The sequence below is a fragment of the Mus musculus genome, chromosome X (assembly GCF_000001635.26).
Source record: "Mus musculus strain C57BL/6J chromosome X, GRCm38.p6 C57BL/6J".
Lineage (NCBI taxonomy): Eukaryota > Metazoa > Chordata > Mammalia > Rodentia > Muridae > Mus > Mus musculus.
In genome coordinates this window covers 6,080,742-6,092,556 of record NC_000086.7, presented here as the reverse complement: position 1 = coordinate 6,092,556, position 11,815 = coordinate 6,080,742, and the positions used below count along the sequence as shown (strand labels likewise).

At 41.1% G+C, this 11,815-nt stretch overlaps 1 protein-coding gene and 1 long non-coding RNA gene across 3 annotated transcripts in view; both read left to right on the top strand.

The window, feature by feature from the left end:
* Gm26618 overlaps positions 1–11,815 on the top strand; it is a 70,471-nt gene continuing 58,656 nt past the window's right edge. Inside the window, exon 1 of the long non-coding RNA XR_001782831.2 lies at positions 1–552. This is a non-coding gene — a long non-coding RNA (predicted gene, 26618). The remainder of the gene's footprint in view (positions 553–11,815) is intronic.
* Positions 9,137–11,339, top strand: Ezhip (EZH inhibitory protein). Of its 2 annotated transcripts, NM_001033211.3 has the most exons (2): positions 9,137–9,418; positions 9,782–11,339. In NM_001033211.3, the coding sequence occupies exons 1-2, from the start codon at positions 9,235–9,237 to the stop codon at positions 11,002–11,004; spliced, it is 1,407 nt and encodes a 468-aa protein (NP_001028383.2). In that variant the 5' UTR covers positions 9,137–9,234; the 3' UTR covers positions 11,005–11,339. The 2 variants fall into 2 exon arrangements, with proteins under 2 accessions (NP_001028383.2, NP_001159905.1); NM_001166433.1 differs by having other exon boundaries at positions 9,137–11,339.

Below are 11,815 nucleotides of genomic sequence, written 5' to 3'. Positions count from 1 at the left end.
CCGCCCCCTACCCCCAGCTACCTTGAATCTGGCCCCACAAGAGCACAGCAGCCTGGGGTCCATGGTGAGATCTGGAGTCTTTTGGAAGCTGCTGAGGCAAAGCCCCTTTGCAGAGGGGGAAAAAAAAAAAAAAAAAAGATCAGGGGCGCGGATGCACAGCTCCTTGCGCCGCCTGCCTTTACCAATGACCTAGCCCGTGCACGCAGCGCAAGCGCTGGGAGGCGCTCGGGCAGCGCCGGGCCTAGGCCCTAAAGGCTCCTAAGCCAAGCTCCTGCGGAAAGCTCCGTGTCCAGGGTTGTAGAGTGGCGCTGCGACTGAGGCTCGGCGCAGAGTTGGGGGCTGTGCCCCTGCAGCCTCCCCAGTGCAGGATTATAGCTGCGGATTCTGCAGAAAGGGGCAGCGCCTGCGCCTGCACTTCGCAGCCTCCGCCCTCCTTGCTCCACTTGGCGAGGGGAGCATCACTGCTCACAAGCTAGCTTCCGCAGCAGGTGCACTTGGTCTGATTCCCTTTACTGCTCTGCGCTGCCTGGACCACAAGACATTTTCCTGAAGGTAAAGTCCACAGACAAGTGGCCTCACTCTCCCGCTCATCCACTTTTGTCTTGCGATTCCGCACATTCAGTATTTGTATGGTCAGTGTTTTGTCTTTTGAAGTGGTTTACCCTTGCAAACTCAGTTCTTTGATGCGTTTTTTTGTTTGTTTGTTTGTTTTTGTTTTAAAAAAGCCGTTTGTCACGTTTGTCCGTCGTCTCCTAAGAAGGCAGCGCTTGTGTGCTTGCGTGCGCGTGCGTAGATTTTCAACTTCTTTACTCGAAGGAGCTGAAATCAGAAGTGGCCATTTTTGCAGTATGGTACAGTCAGTATAAGTCTGTGGTTTAAAAATGCACAATAAAGAGCTGAGAAGCAGGGTGTGAGGAGTTTAAAGGAGTTGCAGAGATTGTGAGAAGGTTGTAAATTTAGAAGCAAATGATTTTTATTTAAACACTTGTTCCTCTTTAGTTTTTAAAATCATGTAAGTAATTTTGAAAAAGAAAAGTATTGCGATTTCAGTAGAAATAATCTGCAAAAGTTTCACACAGAAAATATGTACAAATAATAATATCATGGGCAGGTTATGTCAGAAACATAGAGTGAAATCTTTCCTTTCCATAAAGTCAAAGTTTGATGGATAACAATTAAATTTACAACTATGTCAACTTCATTGGGTTTGGTTTACTAAGTACTTATGATTTCAATCTATAGTTGTGGGCATATTCTCAGATCACATGATACAATTCACACAATGAAATTGTGCATGTATATGTATATCTACATATATAAATGTGTGTATATGTGTTAACAGGATGGTTAAGAAAAGGTTAAAGGGCTTACAGAGTCCAAAGGAGGCAATATTGAAGGTATACACAGTGAGCTTTATTAATAAAAGGTATGGAAAAGTGTCTTTAGGTGCTAGGTACAAAATTTTCGGAACAAATGACATGATAGTGTATTGTTGTAGGCACGGAATTGTCAGATTCCAGTGGCAGGCCTGTTTGAATGCCAGTTAGAAATGGGTTGTATGTCAATTTCAGGAGAAATTGAGCTTCAGCTAGAGGCTTGGTCCTTTGCTATGGCAGTTTTCCTGGCTGGAACCCACGACCAGTGACCAAGTGATAGGTCAGTGTATGTGCCATAATCTTGCCTTGGGGTTTTTCCTTCTTCTATAGACAAGGTGGATGACTTACATTATTTGTCGGTCATGTGTGTTTGATAAGGCCTGTAGCCTGGTGTTGTTCATATGGTTTTGCGATACCTGTCTGTCCATGTTTCCATGATTTGATTTAATAAGTTCACAGGTGGTTGTAGCTTACTTGTGTGCAAATAAGTTATTTATCAGACTGTACCTTATAATTTGTAAATATTGTTTACTTGCATAAAGGAGAAAAAGAGTCATCCTGCTTTGACATTTGAACTCAAAGTTGAGGAAACTATTGTGTTATAAAGTAAAATGCCCCAGGGCAAGGTACAGCTTGGAAGTTATTGTTCAATATAATTGGGAGTGACTTAGCGCAGGGTACCATTGCTTTCCACAACTCAGGGTACTCTTTAAACAATTAAATACATGTTTCAATATATGCAGTTAACACCTTTCATTTGCTGATGTTAATCAGTATTTGGAAGTTGAGCTTTACTCTAATCTTGTCATATTTGCACGTTAATTGACTTAGTAATGTGGAAATTATGTCTTGCTAAATTTGGAGAAAACAATGCAAAGAAATGAACTGCACTACTTTTCCCAAGGGGGGGGGGGCGGAAACAGGGCTGAAAAGACTGTTACTTGTTGAAAGTCAGATGTTAAATAAGAGTTAGAATTAAGAGTCTTCTAAGCCCATCTGTTGAGCTCTAAATTATGCACTCTCTACTTGTCTCCCACTGCATGTTTTTAGGTAGCCACATCTTTATCAGAAAATGGTGTTACTGTTTCACTAAGATTAGAAATCTAAACTACTGGTGATAATTGAAGGAGAATTGAATACAATCATCCACATCTTTTAGGAGAATCATCCATGAGTAAAATAATGATTTGGAAATTAGAAGTGGAAATTTAAATTTCCAAATTTATATAATAATTAGTCTAAACAAACAATCTTTTCAGTTCGTACACACACTTGTGCACACACACACACACACACACACACACACAGAGAGAGAGAGAGAGAGAGAGAGAGAGAGAGAGAGAGAGAGATCTCCATGGATTAATCTGATTTATTAACATGGGTTTTCTGTTTTGTAAAACTGAGTGAAATTCAACAGTAGGTATAACTCTGCCATATCCTAGTCTTTTTCTAGTCATGTGAACATAGTATAATATTAGGAAATAAATTAATTTATTCATTGTAGCTATAATTTGAAGGGGAGCATATGATTAATATTTAATGGTTTAACCAGATTGTTAAATTTTCTGAATTAGTAGTTCTCGTATTCTTGGTCTGTCTTCTACCACCATAATACACAATTTTGTGTCTGAAATTCTCAGGAGCAAATGTTTCAAATACTTTATTCTGTGTTAATTATGTAAGATCCACAACAAAGTCAGAAATGATACTTCTGAATCTAACAAAACAGTAATTCTGCAATGAAACATAAATATCATTTTTATAGATTCATGTCAATTGAGGTCAAGGTTTATGTAGAAATGATTCATGAAATGTTTGCTTTTCAAAGCATCTTTGATTTTAGATGTGCCTAGTATTAGGTTCCAAGTCTTAAGTATATTTTTGTCAATTCTTCTTGTCTTTCATAGTTTATTTTTCTGGTACCTTTTTGCGTTCATTTAAGGATAACATTAAAATAGGGGAATGAAAAAAATAAAATAGGGGAATGTATAATTATAAGGCTCAAGTTAATGACATTTTACAAAACTGAATATATGCATGTAATAACCACCTAAGCAATGATTTAAAATACTTTTGACAACTCAGGAAACCATGTTATTTCTTTATTAGTTATTACTCATAAAAGTGAACATCTATTATGACCTATGCTAGTATAAATTTGTTTTGGCTGGTTTTGTACTATAGACAAATTTTTATGTGTGGTTTAATTTGCTCACTACTAATGTTTTGAGATCTGTCCATTTTGTTACATGTAAAGATATTTTATACCACAGTTTGTGCATTAAATTTTTGATGAATATTTAATTGCCACTTGTGACTATTTCCAACAATGCCACTGTGAAGACTATACATGTCTGTCGTATATAGACTTTGTGTGGTGAGCAGAATTCTACAACTGTCCTGTGTGACCCTTGTCTTTGTTGTCATCTCCTATTGAGCACAATCTTTGTATAGGCTAAGAGGTCTCTCTTGTGATTATGTTAGGCTTATGGTGAAAAAGGGAGATTTTGCAAATGTAAATAAAGTCACAAACCAGTTGCCTTTACAGGAAGGATATAATTTGAGTGGGGGCAAAACTAATCAAGTGAAATCTTAACCTAGCCAGTGCAGGCACTTAAAAAGGTGGGCAAAGCTTTAGAACTAGGGTGGAGAAAAGGCTGGAGGCTTTTATGGAGATAATAGAGAAAGCCTAAATCATCTTGGAAAATCCCTCAATTGTCTTGGGCAGAAAGTTGACATTAGCTTTGTATCTTTGAGCTCTTTCCTGCCCTCCCATTCATTCTCATATTAAACCACAATTCTTATAGATAATATGTCATCGTTGTGTGCTATAATATTAGGAAAGGTAACCTTTCATTTTAGTATCACTCATGCACAATTCATGAAGCTCTATATTCCAGAAGTTGTACTGGATAGATGATAAGCAGGACTCAGATATGTGTGGTGCAATTTGGATGAGTTTTGGAATAGAAGTGATAGTGTAAGAGAATGTTGGATGGTGTAGACAGCTTTTATATGTGGAGCAACCTGGATTCTGGGATCCTGAAGACAGATTGATAGGGAGAATTCCAAGATGGCCCCTAAGGATCTTGTGCCACCCTCTCTTGTCAAATAAGAAGAGTCTGTGATATATAATATGATGAGAAATTTTATGTGTGAGAAAGGAGATTTTCCACAAATATATCTAGGTTCCATCAGTGGTCATTCATTTAAGGAGGTTATTCTGAGTAGACCAGGACTAAGAAGGTGAGATTTTAAATTGAACTGTGCTCATCATGAAAGACTGTATCTATAGGAAGGAATATGGAGGGGAGGTGTTGTGGGAAGGAACTGCATGAGGTCTCTAGGATATATGACTAGAACAAATTCTGTCCCCAAACTCATTAAATTTAGAAATGAGTTCCTTCTCATAGAAGTGACACTTGGGTGACTGATTCCACCCTGTCACTGCATAGACAACCCATCATGGCCAGTATAGATCTTTGAACCTTCAGTACTGTGAACTAATAAGTGGCCACTGTATTAAGTCATTCCATTTGTGGCTGTTACATAAAAGAACAAACACACATTGAATCACTGGGTTATAGAAAATGCATAAGTTCTACTTAAATACATACTGCCAAACAGTTTTTCAAGTTGAGGCACCAGCTTACATCCTCAAAAGTCCTTTATAGCCTCTTTCACTCTTGAGGATGGCAGATTTTTTGTTTTCCAATTTGTAGCAAAAGTTCGGAGCAGAATTTTATTTATAAGTCCACTGAACATCATATCTTGTGAATTACCTATTGAAATTATTGTGCTAATGTTTAATTGCATTCTTCTTGACTTGTTGTTTATGGTGTGTGCTTAGTCAATGGTTTCCTTAATTATTAATGATTTTGTGTCCTATATAATGTTTCAGATATAAGCTTCATATTGTGGAATTGATTTTTTTTGTATGACTCTTGTTAGATACCACATTTATGTCTATGGCTTCATGACCAATTAGTCCAGCCCTGATTACATTCGTTTTTGCCTGCCGTTCCATCCTAGGCATTGCTCTGCTGGTTTTGCTGTGGGTTGATCCCTTAGGTGTGCCTTGTTTGTGAATTCTTTATTCTTTGTTGCTCAATGTTTTTATGTGAATTTATTCCTATAAAAATAAACTATTTGTATACACAAATAACAGTAAAAGTTTCCCAAATTTCTTATTCTGAATGACTTTGCCTGATATTGAATTTCTGTTAAAAATTTACATTTTATAATCAGTTTCCCAATTTCCACTGACAAATAATCCCTTGCCATTTTCATTGTGTGTCATTCCTTTGTGCTTTGTATATAATTCTGGTGAGAATTTTGCTTTAAATTCTATAATATCATTTTACTTATTATCAGCTAATTAAACTGTGGATGATGGGCAGCTCCATATTGAGTTGTTTAACTGAATTGTGGGGGGTCTGGAAAATTTTGGCAGCATAAAGTACTCCACATTAACAAAAAATTCAATATCAAGTGCATAATGAGTGTGATAGGTGTTTGGGACAGAGTTCACCTGCCTCAAACTGCATTTTGGACTTGGTTCAAAACACAGCAGGCATGTACTTTTGCATCACATAGTGGTCTTACTGGTACCTGGAACACATCAGCTCAGACTGGTGCTCCTTATGGATTACAGTACTATAATGACAAAAAGTTTTTTTTTTTTTTGCTCTTACAGAACCATTATGGTTTAATTATTTAAAAGGTTAAACGTTTAATATTTTATAATTATGTCTCAGTGTATCTAATATTAGCTTCTCTTTAGATTATTTAGTTAGAATGTTTGATTTTTTAAATTACCTTTGAGTTTCATAAAATGAACTTGGAATTTCATAAAATGAACTTGGCTTATTTAGTTTAGAATGTTTGATTTTTAAAATTACCTTTTGAGTTCGGCTTGAATTTCATAAGATGTACTTAGAACTTTATAAAATATACTTGTATGATTTAGTTACGATGTCTGACTTTTAAAATTATCTTTTGAGTTTCTGACTTGAAATTCATAAAATGTACTTGGAATTTGCTTAGAATTGCAACAGAATTTCTAATAATTTCTCAAATAGCCCTAAACCTACTCCAAACATTTTCAATTATTACAAATTTATGCTTCATTTTTATATAAAGCAGTATTCTAGTCATTGACAATTAGAAAGTATTGATAAACTCTGAAAATATTTGAAGATGTTCTATGTTCTGAAATATCAAATATTCAGTGAAGATTTGATTCTTTATGCAAAAATAAAGAGGGCCATCCATCCTGTTAGTATGAAAGTTTACAATCATCGTTAGTAAATGACATGATTTTATGTAATTAGAGAACTATTTAAAAATAAATTTATGATTTATTATTAGCGGGAATCGTGAACAGAAAAAGTTTGAAGAAGCTCTGTTCTAACCCACAGTTAGCCATGCTGCACCTTGGATTAATGGCGGTTTGCTTTAATCTCTTTCAAGAATGATACAGTGATTTCTGTCCAAGAATCTTGTGAGATTTTATTATTTTGTGCTTGATATTTTCTCGTGGTACAGGAAATGGCATTTTAATTTTTTCTTTACATCATTTCTGATCTTAGTATAGAGAAATATAATTCAGTTTTATAATATTGATTTTATAGGTCATGACTATATTAAACTAATTTATTCTAATATTTGATATGTGCAGGCTTTACATTTTTTACAAATACTTTTTCTTTTAAAGTTGGATAATCTTGTTCCAAAAAAACCTGATAAATGTATGTTGTAGGCAGTATTCTACTGCTGTGAAGAGACACCATGACCACAAGAATTCTTTTAAAGGAAAGCATTTATTTGGGGCTTGTATATAATTTCAGAGATTTAGTCCATTGTTAGATTGGTGGCAAGCATGCAGGCAGATGTACTGATGCAGAAGTAGCTAAGAGTTCTACATCTGGATCCCCAGGCAGCAAGAAGAAAGAGACACTAGGCCTCACTAAAAGCCCACCCACCGTCAGAGACACACTTCTAAAAAGGACCAGGCAACAAGCCCACAGGCAGCACCTGCACCTGCACGTGCGTGTGTGTGAGTGTGAGTGTATGTGTGTGTGTGTGTGCATTGTCTGCTATTTTAAAATCTGTATTAAATGATTCCAGGACCCAACCAGTCCTATTTTGATTTACTATTTTAATATTTCACTTGACACTATATTTCCCTCATTTTTCAGATGCAGTATTTTTCTTTCATGTATTAGGTGCTTTCTGCTCCATTCTGGTTTTGTCCATTATATTCAATTGTCCAGATCAGAAGGTCTGAGTATGCCTTTCCTTCCCCATTTCATTCTAGTGTGTACCCAGTTTCAATTTCATCGCATTCTGCGCTCTGTTTCAAATCCATTTGCCATTCCACCTTATTAGACACACTAAACAGCATTCTATTCTATTTTTGTGTCCAAGTCCAGTTGCTAATCCATTCTTTTAAGTGTCCCATTTGTTTCTGCTAAAATTATAAATGTGCATAGGCTTATACCAGGAATTTCTTCCTCAGGATTTATTCACAATAAAGACATATTTGAGTTTATAAGCAATCTTTAGTGAGTATGGTGATGTATATCTCACACTGATATGAAAAAATAGAGAGAGCATACATATTGGTCAGTATAAAAATTTTGAAAACATGTTTCCTCCCTAAATACTTCATTGTTGAACAGGGTCTCATGCAGCCCAGGGTGATCTTCAAATTGAAATCCTCCTCTCACCCTTCCCTAGAACAACAATCACCGGTGTGAGATATCGCACCCAGATCTTTGTCATCATGTATTCATTGACATGGAAAATGTATTTTCTGGATACCCCCAAACAATTTACAAACAATACTTATGCATGAATAATTCTATTTTCATAAAACTAAGAAATATGTATAAATGTCCAGTCTACAAAGATATAATTGATCTTTCCCAGTATTAGATTGTAGGCATGAGAAAATTTAGGTGCTGGTTTTGGTACATTTATTTTTCTGTTTCGGGTTACGAAAAACAATAGTCCTGGTGTAGTAATTTAAAATGTGTATAAATATTAAACTTTAAAATCCGTGTGGAGAAAAAAAAAAACTAGAAGAGGAGCTCAAGTCAGTTAATTCATCAACTGAATCTTAGGCGGTCTGACCTGTACCTTGGTGCAAGACAAAGAAAAGCATCTTACACGAAAATTGTAAAACTCGGCCCGGTGTTTGGGACCTGACATTCCTTGCCGAACATTTTAAATCCAAGACAATGTACTTCAGCATCGCCTTTGAAATCCTTTACCTCTCAGCAAACTTAAACTCTACCAGACTCCTTAGCGGGGTCACCTGGTTACTTAAAGGGGAGCAGTAAGGTCATACATGGCTTAGGAGATGGAACATGGTTGGCATGTGGTAAGTCTCTAAAGTGATTCCCGGACCAATCACAAAACGTCAAAACTCAGGATGTTGCCGGTAATTCCTGTAGATGTTCCGAATTAGGTCAGGGTGGAAGGATTGTGAAATTCAGACTATTGACCTTGGGAAGTGATGGGGGTGGATGCAGGTGCAGTGGGAGCGGCAGAACACACCAGAAACCACTAGAAGTTTCCCTGGCCTCCTCCGGCTCAGCAGGATGCATTGCCAGGTGGAGGGAGGTTCAGCTGGAAAACTAGGAAGTTGGCGAGGGTAGCAACAGATTACTCAGAGCTGACCAATCAGAGGCCAGAATTTGGCCAATCCCAGCCAGGCTCCCATTTTATCTGGCCAGCCCTCTGCGCTCCTCCACTGTATGTGGTCACTACCCAGCATCCTCGCTGGCTCTCAGGAAGCCATTTGAGCGTGCAAAGCCGAGCGAAGCATTTCTCCAGACGCTGTTGGACCGACATGGCCAGCTCTTCGTCTCCAGAGAGGGGGCTGGAGGCGCTCAGAGACACTGACGAGTCCGAAGGTGAAGCTCCGGGGCCTTCGGGGCCCAGAGGCCGAGGTGGTCCCTCGGGGGCAGGCAGCGCGCTGCGTCTCCGGAGCCTCGAAGCCGAAATGGCGGCGGCCTGCGTCACCTCCACGGCCGGTGAGGACCTGGGGACATTTTCTGAGCCTGGGAGTCAACATGGCGACCCTGAGGGTGGCGGTGGCCCAGACCTAGAACTTGGACATGCAAGGCCCATGATGAGAAGCCAGAGAGAGCTCGGCCTGACCCCGAAAGGCGGCGGGAAAGCCGACCAAGGCGGGAAAGGCAGGAAAGGCGGCAGCGGCTCCCCGCCTCACACCAAGAGCAGTAGAAAGAGGGAGCAGCCCAACCCCAACCGGAGCCTAATGGCCCAAGGTGCAGCCGGGCCTCCGCTTCCCGGAGCTCGAGGGTCTCCTGCTATGCCCCAGCCAGAGTCTTCTCTGAGCCCTAGGCCTGACCAAAGCCACCATTTTGATTTTCCAGTGGGGAACCTAGAAGCCCCGGGGCCTACCCTCAGGAGCTCCACCTCACAGGGCTCGGGGTCTACTCCAGTCCCCGAGGCCCTCCGCTGTGCCGAGTCCAGCCGTGCCGAGAGTGACCAGTCCAGCCCTGCTGGCCGAGAACTGCGTCAACAGGCCAGTCCACGGGCTCCCGATGATGATGATGACGGTGATGGTGGTCCTGATCCCAGAGGCAGCGGGACCCCCGAAGGCTGGGTCCTCCGTTCCGGAGTTGTACCTTTCGGTCGTAGGAGCAGTGCATCGGAGGTCAGCCCCGAAGAGGTTCGCCCCGAAGCCCAGTGCACAGGCTGGAATTTACGTCCTCGTCCTCGGAGCAGTGCATCAGCGGTCAGCCCTGAAGCTCGCCCCAAAGCCCAGAGCGCAGGCAGGAATTTACGTCCTCGTCCTCGGAGCAGTGCATCAGTGGTCAGCCCTGAAGCTCGCCCCAAAGCCCAGAGCGCAGGCAGGAATTTACGTCCTCGTCCTCGGAGCAGTGCATCAGTGGTCAGCCCCGAAGCTCGCCCGGAAGCCCAGAGCGCAGGCAGGAATTTACGTCCTCGGGCCACTCCACGAGTTCCTGTTGCTCCCAGCAGTACCACGAGGTCCAGTTCTGATAGAGGCAGCAGCCGTGCCCCACGGAGCCGGAGCCGAAGCCGCAGCTGCAGTACACCCAGGCTCGGCTCTGACCATCAACGGAGCCGTAAAATAAAGATGAGGCTGGATCTGCAAGTGGACCGTGAGCCGGAATCGGAGGCAGAGCAAGAAGAGCAAGAGCTGGAGTCAGAACCTGGCCCTAGCAGCCGGCCGCAAGCGAGCCGTTCCTCCTCTAGGTTTGCAGTCCCAGGGAGATCCTCTCTAGCAGCCGAAGACTCTCCTCCAAGGCGCCCAGTTCGTATGCGAGCCTCTTCCCCTTCTCCTCCTGGTAGGCTCTATCCTTTGCCCAAGCACTATTTTGAAGGTGTCCATTCTCCCTCCTCATCTTCCAGTGAGTCCTCCAGTGTTTCAAGTTCCCATTCTCCCCTCAATAAGGCACCAGATCCAGGCTCCTCACCTCCATTAAGCTCTCTCTCTGGTCCTAATCCCTTTTGGCTTGCCTTGATAGCTGACCTGGATAACCTTGATTCTTCCTCTCCCAGAGTGCCAGGGGAAGAAATAGAGGCAGCCCCTCACACTCGTGAAGAGGAAGATAAGAAGTGTAGGGGATGACCCTTACTGCCATACTCTGCCCTTGCTGTAATTCATTGTGAGGGTTCTCCCAGGTGCAGAAAAGGAATTGGCACGTATCCCCTGTTGGTTGTGTGATTATCTCTGAGGTTTCTAGGGTTCTACCTACTCACCAGTAGTCTGGGAAGTTTGAAGTTACCTGTTCCCCTCACCCCAACTATCTAGCATTTATAAGGACTTTGGTTCCATTCAGTACCCCCTTTTATCTTTAAAACAGCCTGTATTGTTTGCTGTTGGGTTTGGGTGGGGTTTTTATTCCAAGTTGCTCTTCAGTAATTAAGTATTTTAATAAAGTAAGTTTTATTTTAAAAATTTAGTCTCTTTGTTGTGGTACAATTACTTTTAGGATTTTGTTTGGAGAATTAAGAAGCATCAGTATTATGCTAGCTGACTTTTTGCAAGGAATGAGGGAAAAATATCCCCCTGTCTGAGATGGAGCTCTGCCCAACAAGTTACTACTTAAGATCACCTGTATAGCTTCTTAGCCATAGCTGATTTGTAAACTTAGATAAAAACCTATGAAGAATCAGAAAAGGGGGAGGGTGGCATGATCTCAAATGGGAAGGGAAAAAATGGAAAGTGGGGAGGCCGGGAAGAAGACGGAGGGGGAGGAGAAGGGGAGGAAAGGATAGCTAGGGTCCAGTGCCTGAAGATAGGGGATTCCATTTCTATAGTAGAACGGTATTTATATGTTGGAAGTGGGTAGGGAGAGGAGGAAAAAGGTGGGTGGGCTTTGGGAGGTCTGGGATGAGGCTCAGTCATAGGACTAAGGTACTGGTAGTCAAGTATGTGA

Excerpts from the sequence above, each read along its gene's own strand:
- Ezhip (NM_001166433.1), top strand. The coding sequence starts at position 9,235 with ATGGCCAGCTCTTCGTCTCCAGAGAGGGGGCTGGAGGCGCTCAGAGAC.